Source organism: Rhinolophus hipposideros, assembly GCF_964194185.1.
Source record: "Rhinolophus hipposideros genome assembly, chromosome: X".
NCBI classification, from domain to species: Eukaryota; Metazoa; Chordata; class Mammalia; order Chiroptera; family Rhinolophidae; genus Rhinolophus; species Rhinolophus hipposideros.
This window is the reverse complement of record NC_138046.1, coordinates 55,940,119-55,958,445: the sequence shown is the minus strand read 5'-3', so window position 1 is coordinate 55,958,445 and position 18,327 is coordinate 55,940,119. Positions and strand designations below refer to the sequence as shown.

The 18,327-nt window shown below is 39.0% G+C and overlaps 1 protein-coding gene across 4 annotated transcripts; it reads left to right on the top strand.

Moving 5' to 3' along the window:
- Positions 1 to 11,564: 11,564 nt before the first annotated feature.
- On the top strand, positions 11,565 to 15,709 carry ARMCX1 (armadillo repeat containing X-linked 1). Of its 4 annotated transcripts, none has more exons than XM_081043792.1 (4): positions 11,565 to 11,689; positions 12,505 to 12,666; positions 13,441 to 13,551; positions 13,811 to 15,709. In XM_081043792.1, exon 4 carries the CDS (start codon positions 13,949 to 13,951, stop codon positions 15,317 to 15,319), a length of 1,371 nt encoding a protein of 456 aa, XP_080899918.1. In that variant the 5' UTR covers positions 11,565 to 11,689; positions 12,505 to 12,666; positions 13,441 to 13,551; positions 13,811 to 13,948; the 3' UTR covers positions 15,320 to 15,709. The 4 variants fall into 4 exon arrangements, with proteins under 4 accessions (XP_080899918.1, XP_080899916.1, XP_080899919.1 ...); XM_081043790.1 differs by having other exon boundaries at positions 11,565 to 11,712; XM_081043793.1 differs by lacking the exon at positions 13,441 to 13,551 and having other exon boundaries at positions 11,573 to 11,712.
- Positions 15,710 to 18,327: the final 2,618 nt, after the last annotated feature.

The window sequence follows — 18,327 nt, the reverse complement described above, 5'->3', positions numbered from 1 at the left end:
TATATAAAATTATAGTTGGCATTCATTATTGTTTAGCTTCTGGTGTACAGTGCAGTCATCAAGCATCCACAGTATCCCTGAGGCGGTCTCCCAAATGGGACACATGTCCATTGGATACTCTACAAAATCTTTACAACATTATTGATTACGTTCCCCAAATTAATTTTCAAAAATCCTGAGGCCCTCTTGTGGTTACCAACTGTTTCCTAATCCCTTCACCTTCCCCCTTATCCCCACCCCCCCGCCCATCTAACAACTCTCAGTTTTTCCTCTTTGTCCCCAAAGCTGTTTCTGATTATTTCATTCACTTATTCTTTTCTTTAGATTCCGCATATAAGTGAGATCATATGGTACTTGTCTTTCTCTGTCTGACTTATTTCACTTAACAATGTTCTCTAGATCCATCCATGTTTTTGCAAATGGTAAGATTTCTTTCTTCTTTATGGCTGCGTAATACTCCATTGTATAAATGTACCACTGTTTCTTAATCCAGTCATCTACCGATGGGCATTTCGATTGTTTCCATGTCTTAGCTATTGTGTATAGTGCTGCAATAAACATAGGAGTGCATACAGATTTTTGAATTGGAGTTTTGGATTTCTCCGGATAGATGCCTAGGAGTGGGATTACTGGATCATAGGGTAGTTCCATTTTCAGATTTCTGAGATACCTCCATACTGTTTTCCATAGTGGCTGCACCAATCTGCAATCCCAACAACAGTGCACTAGCGTTCCCTTTTCTCCACATCCACGCCAGCATTTGTTGTTTGTTGCTTTATTGATGATAGCCATTTTGACTGGGGTGAGGTGGTATCTCATTGTGGTTTTTATTTGCATTTCTCTGATGGTTAGTCAGGCTGAGCATTTCTTCATATGTCTGTTTGCCATCTGTATGTCCTTTTTAGAAAAATATCTCAAGTCCTCTGCCCATTTTTTAATTGGGTTGTTCGTTTTTTTGGAGTTGAGTTGAGTGAGTTTTGTATAGATTTGTGATATTAATCCCTTATCAGATATATCATTGGCAAATATCCTTTACCATTGAGTAGGATCCCTTTTTGTTTTATTCATGGTTTCCTTTGCTGTGAAAAAACTTTTTAATTTGATGTAATCCCACATGTTTATTTTTTTCTCTTACTTCCGTCTCGCGAGGGGATATATCAGTAAAAATCTTACTCTGGGTAATGTCTGTGAAGTTTCTTCCTATATTTTCTTCTAGATATTTTATGGTTTCAGACCTTACATTTAAGTCTTTAAGCCATTTTGAATTTATTTTTGTATATGGTGTAAGGAGGTGGTCCAGCTTCATTTCCTTTCATGTGTCTGTCCAGGTTTCCCAACAGCACTTATTGAACAGACTGTCTTTACCCCATTGTACATTCTTGCTTCCATTGTCGTAGATTAGATTGGCATATAGGCATGGATTTACTTCTGGACTCTCTATTCTGTTCCATTGATCTATGTGTCTATTTTTATGCCAGTACCATGCTGTTTGATTACTGTAGACTTGCAGTATAATTTGAAGTCAGGTATCGTTATACCTCCCACTTTGTTCTTATTTCTCAAGATTGCTGAGGCTATCCGGGGTCTTTTATGGTCCCATATAAATTTTAGGATTATATGTTCTATTTCAGTGAAAAACGTCGTTGGTAGTTTGATAGGAATTGCGTTGAATATGTATATTGCCTTAGGCAGTATGGACATTTTAACTATATTGATTCTTCCTATCCATGAACATGGAATGTGTTTCCATCTATTTATGTCTTCTTTCATTTCTTTCTTCAGTGTTGTATAATTTTCTGAGTACAGATCTTTTACTTCTTTGGTTAAATTTATTCCCAGGTATTTTATAGTGTTTGGAACAATTATAAATGGAATCGTTTTTTAAATTTCTCCTTCTGATATTTTATCATTGGTATATACAAATGCAACTGATTACTGAATATTAATTTTGTATCCTGCTACTTTACTAAATTCATCTATCAGGTCTAATAGTTTCTTGGTGTAGTCTTTAATGTTCTCTCTATATAGTATCATATCATCTGCATATAGTGATAATTTTACTTCCTCCTTACCAATTGGATGCCTTTTATTTCTTTTTCTTGTCTGATTGCTGTGGCTAGACCTTCCAGCACTATGTTGAATAGAAGTGGAGATTGTGGGCAACCTTGCCTTGTTCCTGATCTTAGGGGGAATGGTTTTAGCTTTTCCCCATTGAGTATGATGTTAGCTGTGGGTTTGTCATATATGGCCTTTATTATGTTGAGATATGATTCCTCTATTCCCACTTCCTTAAGAGTTTTTATCATAAATGGCTGGTGGATTTTATCAAATGCTTTTTCTGCATCTATTGATATGATCATGTAATTTTTATTTTTCATTTTGCTAATGTGGTGTATCACATTAATTGATTTGCAGATGTTGATCCAGCCTTGCATACCAAGGATGAATCCCACCTGATCATGGTGTATGATCTTTTTTAATGTATTGCTGAATTCTGTTCACTAATATTTTGTTGAGGATTTTTGCACCTATGTTCATTAGAGATATCGGACTGTAGTTTTCTTTTTTTGTGGTGTCTTTATCTGCTTTTGGGATCAGGGTGACAGTGGCTTTGTAAAAAGTGTTTGGGATTCAACACTTTTTATGTAATTTAAAGTGTCCTAGAGCATAGAAAAAGGTGGAAAATACCCAATTAATTCTATAAGTCTTCATAAGACATATCAAAATAAAGAATAGAACTATAAAAAGTAAACCAGAGGTCAGTCTAATTTGTAAACATACATGCAAAAGTACAAGCAAACAATTGGTAAATTAAATCTAACACTGTAGTAAAAGAATAGACTAGTAGTAATGGCCCCTATATTTTGTTTGTGTGCTATCTTTGTTAGATTGGCATCAATGTTATGGAGGCTCAACAACATGGACTTCCACTCACCAGGGCTGATATTGCACTAATAATGCTGAGTGCCCAACCCAACAACAAAATATGATGATGATAATCCATTCAATACAATAAGGCATTATTCCCTGAGGATACCAGTCACCCCCATGATGGTCAGGTTATTTATATAGGACACTCTTCATCACGGTGAGAACAAATTTTTTTTCTCATGGAAATAAATATATATTCCAAACACATTTACCTTCTTTGCTCATAATTCTTTCAGTGCCACCATCCATGGACTTCCAGAATGCCTTGATCATCATCAGGGTATCCTATACAACATTGTCTCTGACCAAGAAACTCATTTAAAGGTAGATGAAGTAGAATAATGGAGTCGTATCCAAAGATTCACTAGTCTTTATCACTTACTCCATCATGTAGAAGCAACATGACTGATAGAAAAGTAACTGACTTACTGAAGCCTTAGTTATGGAATCAGCTGTTCCAGGTTGAGAGTGCTATACTACAAGAAGACAATAGCCACTTTAAAACTAGTGACCAATATATAGTCTATTTCTCTTATAGGGAGGATACACAAGTCTGGGAATGATGGGGTGGAGGAGGGAGTAGCTCCTCTCATTATTATACCAATTAACCCAATAAAGAAAATTATTTTGTCTCCACAACTTTGGGCTCAGCAGGTGTGGAGGTTCTATTCTTCCAAGGAAAAAGATGCTTCCACCAGAGAATAAAGCCATAGTTCCATTAAATTAAAAGCTGAAACTGCACTCTGGCCATTTTGGTCTCCTCATGCTATGAACTGACAGACAGAGAAAGGGGTTACTGTATAGGCTGGAGTGACTGGATCCCATTACCAAGGGGTATGCTGCTATACAATAAGAACCAGAATTATGCTTGGAGCACAGGGATAATCACTGGAGCACCTTTTGATATTCACTTGCCCAGTAGTCCTCGTTGATGGGAAAGTGCAGAAATCCAATAAATATAGCATTGAAGGTTAGGGTCACTACATCAGGGTGAACTTTGACCAGCGAAGGGGAACATGAAATAAGTGGTGAGAGAATGAAATTATGATGATTGACTTTGGATTCATGACCAGCTACAAAAGGGAACTGTAGCAGCTAGGTGTATCTTTGTTGATAATTTATTATTTTTTTTCCTTTCTCTAATATATGAAAAATACTGGAGACAGTTGTTATAAGTTAGGTTTCAGATGAAGACTATGAATTAGCATTACTCCATGACAGTAAAGTGGTTGATAGGACTTTTTGTCCCTGCCTCCCTGTTGGAGATGAGAATTTCTTCATTGGAATAAAGGGCAAGAATGGTTGCTGAGTGGCAAAAGGGGTGGACTGTGTTGCTTATTCTTTATGTTGCTCCACATCCTGATAAACTCCCTGCCCTCCTCTGTCCTATTCTTTGCCCTGGGAGGCTGACCCTTATGGATTGTATCCCCCAGGTTCCATTCTTGATTGTGGTCTCTTTGAGTTTGGACAAAACATTGGAGTACAGAAGGGAGAAGACAAGGTATTTCTTCCCTGCACCCTCCTTGATTTGGGCTGTTTTATTGAGTGACTGCCAATAGATATAAATATAAATAGATAAAATATATAAATATAAATAAATGTATTGGCAGTGATGAACCAAGACTAGCTCCTTCCAGAAGGCCCCTCCTCCATGGCTCTAGCTCTCACTAGGCCCTAGTAATACTATTTCTTCCTTTTGCCCTTTTAGACCTGGGGTAACAGTTTCCTGCTATTGCCAGTGTTTGGTTACCTCAGAATTCCCTGTTTGGTTTCTCAGCCTTGCATATACCTCTTTGAGTAGTCTCTATATTCAAGTCTCTTAAACCAGCTGAGTTAGATTATTTTTTCTGCTGGGACTTTGATTGCTAAAGATGTAAGGTGCAGAACTATTGCAGCTATTTTGGTTCCATCAGAGTGGCCAGTCTCAGGATGAAGTTTGTATGTAAAGAAGGTCACAGCAGAGAGAATCATAGAAAATAAATTAAGCTAGAATCTTAATCAAATTGTACTTGAAGCCAGATATCTTCTGGATACAACTTATTGGAGTAAGCATAGGTGGATACTTCTTTCATATGATAAAAATATACAAATTTCTAAAAAGAAGCCCTTTATTCTTGAGAGAAACACTGGAAGCATTCCCATAAAAATCAGGAAAAAGACAAAGACATCAGTTTTTTCATAATTATTTAACATTATTGTGGAACCACTAGTTAATGCAATTATCTAAAAGAAGGAAATGTGATATTAATGTTGGAAAGGAAGAGGCAAGATTAGCTAAGAGAATCAACTAAAAACTATTTAAAACTACAAACTTCATAAACAAGCTGGTCATACAATCAATATGCAAAACCAATCACTTTTATATATAAAACCAATGAACAAAAAATGTAATAAAAAGAAGATATTCAACTTACAGTAGCCATGGGAAAAGATAAGCTACTTAAATATTAATTTAAGGAAATCTGCAAGACATATTCATTCATTCAACAAACACTTATTAATAACTTACAATGTGTCAGGCAATGTGCTAGGAGTATTTCTTTAATTTAGAAATTCTGCTGAGTAAAATAAATGGAGACAAATAGTAACTAGAAAAAGAATGTGTTCTTGGATGGAAATACATTATTTTTCCCCCAGCTGTACTGAGGTATACTTGACATATTGTGTAACTTTAAGGTGAACAATGTGATGACTTGATACACATATATATTATGAAATGATTATTACAATAAGGTTAGTTAACACATCCATCATATCACATAATTAACATTTTTTGTGTAGTTGTGGTGAGAAAATTTAAGATCTACTCTCTTAGCAACTTTCAAGTATACAATATAGTACTGTTAACTCTAGTCACCATGCTGTACATTAGCTCCCCAGAACTACTTATTCATCTCATAACTGGAAATTTGTACCCTTTGGCCAATCTTTCTCTCTCCCTCCCTCTCTCTCTCTCTCTGTCTGTCTGTCTGTCTGTCTGTCTGTCTCTCTCTCTCTCTCTCTCTCTCTCTATATATATATATATATATATATGTACATACATACATATATACGTACACATATATATACGTATATGTATACATATATACATACGTATATACATATAGATAGATAGATAGATAGATAGATAGATAGATAGATAGAGAGATCTATATATCTGTATATCTCTCAATGGACACTTAGGTAGTTTCCATGTATTAGATATTTTGAATAATGCCACAATGACCATGGGGGTGCAGATATCTCTTTGTGATCCTGTTTTCATTTCTTTGGATATATACCCAGAAGTGGGATTGCTATATCATATGGCATTAATAGTTCTATTTTTAATTTTTTGAGGAACCTCCATACTCTTACAAAGTGGCTGCAACAATTTACATTAAAAAAAATTATCAGAGTTAAGAAAGACACCTGTTCCATTATCTATTTTATTTCATTATTTATTTATTTATTTTAGGAGAGTGCAGCTCACAGTGGCCCTTGTGAGGATCGAACCAGCAACCTTGGTGTTACTAGCATCATGCTCTAACTAACTGAGCTAACCGGCCACCCCAACAATTTACATTTTCATCAATCATGCACAAGTGTTCCCTTTTTTCCAAATCCTGGACAACACTCATCTCTTGTCTTTTTGACAATAGCCATTCTAATGGGTGTGAGGTGGTAAGATATTCTTGTAAAGATACCTCAATTAATTTATAAATTAAATGTAATTTAAATTGAAACAAAAACAAGATTTTTAGGGGAATTTAACAAAATAATACATTTTATCTCTAAATAAACACATGTGAATAGGCACATTGTGGAATTATGAAAAAAGAGAGTAATTAGAGAAGCCTTACCCTCCTAGATATTAAAACCTATTATGAAGATACTATAATTAAAACAACTTAGTACATAAAAAGAAATAAAAAAATAACAGTTTAAAGGAATAGAATAGAGAATCAAGAACTCGATCCAAATATGTATGAATATTTAGCTTCTGATAAAGGTTGGCATTTTAAATCAGTGAGTTAGACAGGGATTATTTGATAAGTACATTAGGACAATTAGCTAACTATTTGGAAAAAAATAATTCCATATGCTCAATAAAGCTGGAAAAATATATTCATAATAACAATGAAATATTATTTGCATTTTTCACTATGTTGACATTTATACAAATGGTACAACAGCAATGGTGGGTAAAACTGCTGGTGCCTTATTAATAATAAAGACAATGACACACACATTCCACATGGACCAAAAATTTACTTAAAAACACATGTAAAAAGTAGAAGAAAATGCAGGCCTTTCTAAGCAGTACACAAAACCCAAAAAGTGTAGAGAAAGAACTGATAAATTTTATATCATAATGATTAAAATTTCTATATAGCAGAAATCCAAAGAAGATTATAAATTTGGAAAATATATATAACGCTTATGACAGTGAAAGAGCTCATTTCCTTAATTTACAGAAAATTCTTATATATTAATAAGGGAAAGATAAAAACCCTACTGTAAAATGGGAAAAGGCAGTTCACAGAAAGAGAAATAAAAATGGTTAATAAACCTAAGAGAAGATACTTAATCTCACTTATAATTAAAGAAATCCAAACGTTTTGGAGTACAACAAAAGGAGCAAATGTTAAGAGTAAAGTCTTAACATTTGCAACAACATGAATGGACCTAGAGGGCATTATGCTAAGTGAAATGAGTCAGACAGAGAAAGACAAATACCATATGATTTCATTTATATGTGGAATCTAAAGAACAAAATAAATAAATAATCAAAGCAGAAACAAACTCGTAGATCCAGAGAACAAACTGATGGTTTGCCAGATGGGAGGGGTTTGGGGGCCTGAACGGAAAAGGTGAAGGGATTAAGAAGTAAAAACTGGTAGTTATTAGGTTGGTACAAAAATAATTGCAGTTTAAAAGGTTAAAAATAATTGCAAAAACCGCAATTACTTTTGCACCACCTAATACAAAATAGTCACAGGGATGTAGAGTACAGCATAGGGAATATAATCAATAAATTTGTAATAACTATGTATAGTGCCAGGTGGATACTACACTTATTGGGGAGATCATTTTGTGAGCTATATAAATGTCTAACCACTATGCTGCACACCTGAAACTAATATAATATTGAATGTCAACTGTTATTGAAAAATTAAATTTAAAAAAGATGGCATATAAGCTTTAACAGCCTTATCTGTATGGGTGGGGTCTCATATTCTTATGGAAACCCCCTACATACATAGGTAATAAATTTGGTAAATTTCTCCTGTTAATCTGTCTCATGTTAATTTAGTTATTAGTCCAGCCAGAAGAAATTAAAAGGGTAGGAGGTAAAAGAAAAATTGGTTTTCCTCCCTCACAGTGTAAACTGGGGGTATTTCAGAGTGGATACTATTAGCCATGTTTTCTTTTTATACTTTTCTGTATTAAGAAACCCTTATAAGTGTAATAAACCAGTTGATGAACTAAAAAAAATGATATATGTATATACACACTCATATAATGTATCTACATATGTATTTTTTGTTGTTGGTATACATAAAACAACAAAACCTGGAAAGAGTCAACTGAAAAGTTAGCAGTGGTTTTCAAAAGATTTATCATTGGACTGAGGTAGATGTGTTATCACGGTGGTTATCAGAAGGGTGAATTTTTATTTTTTGCTTCTCTCTTTTCCTGGTTAGCACCTGCTTTCCTTTATCTCAGCTCAAAATTTCACTCCCTCTCTCCCCTCAAGGAAGCCTTCCTTGATCTTTCTTGATCCCCCGACTCTGTCACTTCTTTTACTATATTAACAGTGTTCTTTTCCTTCACAGTATTTTTCTCAGTTTGTATGTATGTGTGATTATTTCATTAAGGTCTTGTTTCCACTATGAGAGCAGTCAGTGTCTGTTTTTGCTCACCAATATATTCACAACCAGCATAGGACTTACGGCAACTCTCTCTTATCACCTCCCACTCCTAATATTATGATGTGGACAACGGAATTTTTCTCAGTCTTATCTAAAGGGTTCTGAAAGTGCAGCTCTTAGACAACCTCCCGCCCCCAATCACACAAACACAGAGGAACACATCAGAAACAAACACCAAATGTCACACTAACTGGTGAAATAGTAAGGGTGTTCCCATTTACTTCAAGAACAAGATCAGGAGGCCCTCAATCTCTACTATTATTCAACATAGTTCTAGTCGATGCAGTACATCTAGAAAGTGAAAGAATAAAAAACATAAATATTGGAAAAAAGAAATAAAATATCATTTGCAGATGATTAGGTATGCATACCTAGGAAAACCAAAGGTATCAACTGAAAAACTATTAGAAAAATTAAGAAAGGTCACTAAAAACATCATAAATATTTTTCCTTAGACAAGCAATAACCTGGTAAAAATATAATCATAAAAGAAATGTCATCCCCATAAGCAACAAAAGAATAAAATACCTAGGAAAAAACTTAAGAAGTAAGGAGTATGACTTATCTAAAGAAACAAAATTTATTGAATATCATGTCGACATGGATAGACTCAATTTTTAAAGATGTCAGTTCTCAAGTTAAAGTGCTTATTCATTGAACTTTATGTTACTAAATGTCAACCATTTTGTTTTGTAAACTTGTTCAACTTGGAACTTGGCACATATGCATACATGGACTTTTTGTATTTGCATGAAAAAAGGTGGAAATTGTTAAAACGGGTTGATGGTTGGAGAGGCTTCCTAGGGCACTTTCACGTTCACTTTATACATTTCTGCATTGTTTGAACATTTAAAAAAATAAGGAATGGGGAGAGAGAGAGAGAGAGAGAGAGAGAGAGAGAGAGAGAGAGAGAGAGAGAGAGAGAGAGAGAGAGACTGAGAGATTCATTTCTATTGAGGGGTATATCTTTTTTTTTCTAGGCTAGTATTTCATAGTTACTTTTTAGTCATAGATGCTTGATGAGCACTAAAATGAACATATATACGTGCATAACTTTCGTACAATTTAAGTTAGAGCACAGAGGTGGCCAACTGAGAACGCCTACTCTAAATTAAGCAAGTATGGTTAGGGGGAGAGTCCCTTGGGCCTGGGCATCCCCAGTGCTGAGCTGAGGAGGCACCAAAGCGGGCATGGGCTTCAGGCGCTGATCCTGCAGCAAGGCTAGGTTCTCCCTGGGTGCCCTATGGTGAGCAGGCCAGAGGTGAGGAGGCTGCATCAGGCTGCACCTCTCAAGCCAGGTGGTACCCACAAACAGTGTTAGGAGCAATGTTAACTTGGGCACCGTGGATGAGGGCAGAGCAGGCAGACCTGGGTGCTTCCCCCAGCTATCACTTCTCCAGGCTTCATGGAAACCCACAGCTGCAGGGGTAGGTGGGAACAGCAATCCCTTCTATGCATCCCTGAGTTACCTCTGTGGGAATTGGGATGAGGGAGGGAGGGAAGAAGCAGGCACCTACTCAGGTTAGTCACGTGACTAAAGGTGGCATTTACCACCTTGGTCACCTGTGAATGTATACCTTTGGAGTGAGCCAACAGTCAGGTGCCTGACTGCAGGCGATGAGAGGCTTTGGCAAATGGGAGGCGGTAGAGGGGCAGCACCTTCCTCCCTCCCCTCTGGACAAGGCAGAGAGGATGGGACCATTTCTACATCCCTCACACACTCAGCCACCTCTACCTTAGTAGACTTGAATCTAATCCAGGGGCAGAACAGCCACCAAATAAGAAGAGGTTCACACAGCAGTTAACCAAGACTTTGGGACATTAAATACATGTCTTTATTTATTTATTTATTTATTTATTTATTTATTTATTTATTTATTTATTTTATTTATTAGTTTCAGGTGTACAAGACAAGGTAATACTTAGACGTTCATCATTTATATCCCTCACACTGTGAACACATGTCTTTTTAAAAACAAACAAAACTGGATTATGTTGCTTTTATTTTATCAAATTGCAAGTTAATTCAAAAGCAGAAAAAGTAATAGATCATTTGCATAAAATGGCGAAGATTAAATGACGAGTCATCTCTTTGAGGGCTAATACATAAATCATATGAAAAATTCCAGTTATGAATATTAAAACAGGTCAGTAGTTTTTGAAAGTTTCTATTTGGCAATAACCAGTAGAAACGTTTTCTTCGTGTTATAAATAAATATAATGAAATTAATGAGACGTTTTGGGTTTTTCTCTCCCCCTTAAATTCTTCTTCACTCTAATGGCAGTTTCTCAATATAAAAGCAATGTATTATAATTTTAAAAAAATGAACAGAAAAGTTTAAGGACGTAAGACACTCCCCCTACCTGTATCCTTTTCTGAGATCTTTCCTCCCATTTCCTATAGGGATGCAGGGGAAATACTGTACCTTCATGACTGGTGGGGTGGTGAAAGGAGACACGGTTGGACAGGGATAAGGGAAACAAACTATTCCTCAAATAGGAAGAAAAGACCAATGAACATGGGAGCAGATGTGGTTTGTCCCTGTAACTAAAGAAAGGCAAATTCCAATCACAAGGAGAAGCTATCCCCGATTTCTGGGATTGGCAGAGGAAAATGAGTGGCAGGACCTGATGTGGTGAGGAAGGAAATCGGTGGGCCAGCTCCAGCCGCACTGCTGGTGGGAGTGGTAATTGGGGTCCTGAGCTCACCAGTGACGTGGCCCTCACGTGAGTAGAAGCGACGTGTGCAGACGCCCTTCTAATCCTGGTCTTCGTTTGGTCCGGTTGCCATCTGCCTATTGCCCCAAGGGCGGGCGGGCCTGTGGCCAGGGAAGGAGGAGGAGGTAAACTGTCCGGATCCCAGCAGGTCTGTGGAATGGGCACTGCCTGGGAGATCCCTGAAGTGCAGAGAGTGGAGGGTGGAGACAGAAGAGGGATAAGGCCTTCTTTCTCCACACACTTGGATTATCCCCTGCCCTTCCAAGAACGAAAATGGTGGACACTGGGTGCTGTATTCCAGGGGAGACCCCAGAGCAGGAGGGGAGAAACCTTTAACGTCCAGGGCTTTGAATCAGGAAGGGCAGTTTGTTTGGATTCCTGCCCTGTGTGCTGATCCATCTACCAAGCCAGAATTTGGGGGCTGCGCGTACGTCATTCCGCTTGTCTTTCAGTAGAGCGCTGTACCACTCGGAGCAGAGGATCTGCCCTGAATCCCTGCATGTCAGTGTAAAAGGGGGATTGCCCCGTGGCCCCGAGAAGGGCGGGGATGGCTGAAGTCCTTACCTTAACTTCGGCCCATCAATGACTCTCCAGCTAGCTCCCTGCTATTTTATGTAGGAAAAAGGATGTGACACCGCCTACAAAAAAAAGTTGTCATTGGGGGTGGGACCGCGTCGGGGAGAGGTATCGAAGAAATCTTTTGGTCTTTATCTCCTCTAGTTTTCCGTAGTCCCTCGCCCCGCCTCCCCTCATTCCAGTTGTTCCAAAGGGGTGTGGTTTTTGCTGGGAAAATGGCCGACCGCTGAGAGTGGGGGATAAGGGTTGGGGGGAGGGGATGGGAGCGGGTGGACGCCTTGTAGGAAGAGGACTGATGTCCGCGGAGTCCTGAGAAGTGGAGATAGGGTGAAAGACCAAAAGGTAAAATCCGTTCGACCACCAGGACCTCGAATTCGGAAAAGCTGGTATTGGGACTCTCTGAAGTGCTGTTCTGTCCGCCCAGCCATCCGCTTCTGCATAGTCGCCTGTCAGTGTCTGCGGATTTTGCGCCAGAAGGCCAATCCGACCCGAAAGCAGGAAGAAGAGGAACTCTATCTAGAAACAAGTAGGTCAGAGTGAGGGTGCTGGCACTTTATTCGAGACCACTGGGGTGGAGAATGCTGGAGACTGCAAACTCAAATAGGCCCGTGGACCTCCTTCGCATCCCCCTTCCTTCCCTCCTCTCTACACCATTTCGGAGCTTACTAAAGAAAGTTCTCTGCATGTACAAGACAGAGAAAGAAGTGGCTGGGAGGAGGAGGGTGTCATGAGAGTCCTGGGTGAGGGCAGGGAGGACCTTGCTCCAAATTACTCTTCGGGGTACAGTGTCCTTGGTATTGGTCCGTCCATCAAGCACTCAGTCCCAGAGTGGAAGCGGAAACGGAGATGTGGGAGAAAGGAAATTCCTCAGGAGCAGTGGAAGTTAGTATAATGGGTGGGGGAGGAGTGGCCCGGTATCTCTGAGATGGTGAGGGTGGCAGAGGCAAGGGTGGAGTTGGAGACCTTTGTGCATTTTATGGCAGTCTGGCTAGCTTCTAGACACTCTCACTGCACCACCATTTATTTTGTTACAGGGAAGGGGGTGTGGTGTCACCTTCTGAGGAAGTGATTTTCCCGGGGTGGGGGTGGGGTGGAGGATTAGAAGAGATCCAAGGAGTAGGGGGGAAATAATGAATTTCAAAACCGCAGCGCTGTGAGGTGAGTATAACGAACACGGGAAATATTGGGCTATGAGGGACTAGGGCCAAGATTTGGGAGAGGAGCGTGTGTCCAGTACCTGGTGAGATCCATCTGTCTCTTGAGCTCTCAGCATCCTCCTCCCCACCCCTTTTGTATGCAGGTTTGCAGGACACAGTGCACTTCCCAGCAAGAAAGAAAATAAACTGTCTGGACCTGTGGGGGTGTATGTGGGGGTGCCACTGGCCCCAGGACATCTGGAGGGGCAGGAGAGGTAGGGAACTGATTAGATACCTTAAATTGAACGAACTGGGGTGAGGTGGTTGAGCATGAGGTTGGAGAATCTGGAGGTGTGGAAAATTTTCAAAATTACCTTGCTGATGGAAGAAAGGAATCAATGATCTAGCGCTGAGTCCCTGCCATGTCCCAGCCTGTTTACTGGTCAGAGTGTTTTTTGGTCCGTAGTTTAGTCTGTCTGCATGTACAGGTACAAAGGAGGAGACTGCAGCCTGAAATCTTTCCTTCTTTCTTAGGTCCCACTGTATCTGCAGCTGTTGCAGAGCCTGCCGGCTATAACTAAAGACTCCACTCCTGACGTGGGAGCACTCCTCTGGGCCAGAGCAAGCTCTCTCTGCTCCTGTTAAGAATTCAGCTCAGACATTCACCCCAGTATGGGTCGTACTCGTGAAGCTGGCTGTGTGGCTGCTGGTGTAGTGATTGGGGCTGGCGCTTGCTACTGCGTGTACAGACTGACCTGGGGAAGGGATGAGAGCGAGAAAATGTGGAATGAAGACGATGATGACGATGAGGAGGAATCTAGTGATATTGCAGAGACTGGGGTCCAGACTGGGAAAGGAACTAATGCTGGGATGGGGGCTGGAGCTAGACTTCAGGGTGATGCAAAGGCCAAGGCTGAGGTGGGTGTGGAACTCAAGAGTGGTCCAGATGTAAAGGTGGAGGCCCACTCATGGGCCCAGAGCGGAGGTAGCCTTGAAGCCAAGGCCAAGGCCCTTTTTAGTACCCTGAAGGAACAGGCAAGTGCAAAGGCTGGCAAAGGGGCCAGGTTGGGTATCATATCTGGGACCAGAACCCTTGCACCAAGTTTACCCTGCCCAGGAGGTAGAGGTGGAGGCTGCCATCCCACCAGGAGTGGAGCTAGGGCTGGAAGCAAGGCAAGTGGAAAGTCCAAGGGAAGGACCCGAGCTAAGAGCACCAGGACTCCAGCTACAGCATGGCCTGTTCGCAGGGGCAAGTTCAACTTTCCCTATAAAATTGATGATATTCTAGGTACTGCAGACCTTCAAAAGGTCCTTAATATCTTGGAAAGAACAAATGACCCTTTTATTCAAGAAGTAGCCTTGGTCACTCTGGGTAACAATGCAGCATATTCCTTTAACCAAAATGCCATTCGGGAACTGGGTGGTCTCCCAATTATTGCAAAACTGATAAAAACAAAAGATCCCATTATTAGGGAAAAGGCTTATAATGCCCTTAATAACTTGAGTGTGAATGCTGAAAATCAGGGCAAGATTAAGACATATATCAGTCAAGTGTGTGATGACACCATGATCTGTCGCTTGGACTCAGCTGTGCAGATGGCTGGACTAAGACTGTTAACTAACATGACTGTCACTAATCATTACCAACATTTGCTTTCCTATTCTTTTCCAGACTTTTTTGCTTTGTTATTCCTGGGAAATTACTTCACCAAGATTCAGATTATGAAACTAATTATAAACTTTACCGAAAACCCAGCCATGACAAGAGAGCTGGTCAGTTGTAAAGTACCATCAGAATTGATTTCCCTCTTTAATAAAGAATGGGACAGAGAGATTCTTCTTAATATCCTAACCCTATTTGAGAATATAAATGACAACATAAAAAGTGAAGGGCTTGCATCATCCAGGAGAGAATTCAGCAGAAGTTCACTTTTTTTCTTATTTAAAGAATCTGGTGTGTGTGTGAAGAAAATCAAAGCATTAGCAAATCACAGTGATCTGGTTGTGAAAGTAAAAGTCCTAAAAGTATTGACCAAACTCTAATTGGGCGTCTGTCCCAAACAATAATGAGGTATTTTTTTAATTTGCACTTGGGAATAGTGCATTTTGTAAATTATTTCTTTTTCACTGTGCTTATATGACAAAGAGATACTTTCAGCTGCTATTTTGGAATAATGAATATCACAGATCATCAACAGTGATGCTGGTTGTGATGGTTGGTTTTAGTCTGGACCACTTTAAGGATGTCAAATGAATACTGGAACTTGTACAAAGAAAGCACTTACTGATTCCATCTTGCTACCTAGATTGAGATATTTTTACTATTTACCTAAACTGACAGCAAACTAATGAATAAGCTACACTTTTGTATTGGTTTACATTTGTTAATCTTAGACTTGTGTTTCATCAATAAAGCCATGTGTTTTAACCAGCAAACAAAAACAAATTTATCATGTTAATGAATTTATGATCTATTTGGGAAGGAAAGATGTGTGGAAATGAAAAGATACTAACAAAACCAGGAGCCTCTGATCATGGCCAGTTGATTCCTACTATTGCTTAGAGATAGCAGAAACTTATATAGGAAACAGTGTTCAGAGAAAGTTTTACAGAGGACGGCCACTTAAGTGAGCTGGGCTTGAAGGATGGGATAAAAACAGGGCACAAGGGCATTGGAGGAAGGAAGAGTGGTGGGAAGAAAGGCATGGAGGTGGGAATCCTGCTCCAAAGAGGAGGCTGACCTGCCTGGAGTGCAAAGGGTGGGAAGGAGTGTGATGGGAAATACAGTTCAGCAGTTGGGTGTGTCTCATTCATGGAGGATCCCTGATTGCTAAACTGAGGTGTCTGCATATTACTCCATCCATCCCTGGAAGACACCAAAACGTTTCGTAACCACAGGAATGACAGGATGAAAGGAAAACGATACAGCTGATTTGTGTGCAAGGTGGGTCAGAGTTGGGGATGGCCACTGGAGATTGGAACACTGGTTAGGAAGTTATTACCATCGTCAAAGTGCAAGATGATAAAGGTGTGAAATTTCACTGCTGATCATGGGAATGGTAAGGAAGGAAGTGAGAGACCCTCTGAATGAAGAAGTGTTGGAATCCATTCTGGGGGCATACAGACAGGGACAGTTTTATTTTAGAGTCCTGAGAGCATTTGATAGGAAAACATCCTCTTTCTTGGCCAACTCTGGTATTTATGTAAGTGAATACTCTAGTTACTATTTGGAAATAAGAAAATATAATAGAAGAAAGAATAATTTTTAGCACTTCTATCAGATTTCTTTTATAAGGCCGGCTGGGCCAGAATCTTTATGGAACCATCAAGAGGGCTGTTGGCATCCATACTGGAGAAGATCCACCTCTCTCCCACCCTAGAATGTGGTGAGGTTGTGAGGGGGGGCACTCCAACTGTGCTGGTGGGAGCATACACTGGTGCAAGGTCCATTTGGACACGTTTTAGCAGCCTTTAAGATGTGCATGCTCTTTGACCCAGTAATTCCACTTGTAGAAATTTATCCTGAGGAAATAACCAAATAATTAGCTTGTACAAGGCTTCAGATCATTTTGAAGAGTGAAAAATTGTGAATGACCCAAATGTTTCAAAATAGGCACCTGGCTAAACAAATTAGGGTATGTCTACACATTGAAACATTATGCAGCTCTTAGAAATGTTGATAGGCATCTATACTTACTTACTTGGAAAAATTCAGCATATAATCTTAAGTGGAAAAGCTAGTTACATGCTTTTCCTAGATAGTTACATACCTAGATAGTATATTTCATTTTTGAGAAATATAAAATATTTACATGCATTAAAACTTCTGAAAGACTATATGTCAAAATAAGAATAGTTATGAGTAATAGGATAATCCATGAATTTAATATTCTCATCTTTTCCCTCATCTATATTTTCTTATCTGTAATATATGTTGATTATTTTTGTGTAATTGCTGGGGAAAAAATGTTTGATGCAAGCTAGGCTGGAAATAAAGGAGGTGATAGAATGGGAAAATGGGCAGGGTTTATATGAATTTGTTTGGAGCACATGCTATGTGAAAAAATATTTAGACCAAAAAGGGAGATGTGTTAATATGACAGATGAGTTGTCAAGATGTGGATATTAGGTTGCTGCAAAAGTAATTGCGGTTTTTGCAATTATTTTTAACTTTTTAAACTGCAATTACTTTTGCACCGTCTTAATACATTCCCATGACTATTTGAAGTACCAATTTGTATTTCTTAATCCCTTCACCTTTTCACTCTGCCCCCAAACCTCCTCCCATCTCTCATCTCAATAGATCTAGTAACCATCTGACACCATACATAGTTACTATAATATTATTGACTATATTCCTTATGCTATACTCTACATCTTCATGACTACTGCGGAACAACACTTTTCCCCTTTTCACCTACACCCAATCCCCTTTCATCTGGCAACGATCAAAATGTTTTCTGTATCTCTGAGTTTTTTTTCTGTTTCATTTATTTTGTTCTTTAGATTCCACTTTTAAGTGAAATCATATGACATTTGTCTTTTGCTGTCTGACTTACTATACTCAGGACAACCCATGTTGTTGCAGATAGCAAGATTTTGTTCTTTTTTATGGCTTAGTAATATTCCATTGTATACATATACCACCTGTTTTTCATCTATTCATCCATTTAAGGACACCCAGGTTAGGTTCATATCTTGGCTTATGTAAATAATGCTGCAATGAACATATGGATGAGCATGTCCCCTCAAAGTAACATTTTGGGTTTGTTCAGATAAATGCCCAGAAGTGGGATTGCTAGGTCTTTTTTGTCTCTTGTTATAGTCTTTGTTTTAGTCTATTTTGTCTGGTATAAGTATTGCCACCCCAGCATTTTCTATTCTGTTTGTTTGTTTCCATTTTCATGAAATATCTTTTTCCATCCCTTTACTTACAGTCCGTGTGTATCTTTCGATCTGAAGCGAGTCTCTTGTAAGCAGCATATCTAAGGGTGTGGTTTTCTTATCCATTCAGCTCCCCTAACTTTTCATTGGAGCATTTAATTCATTTC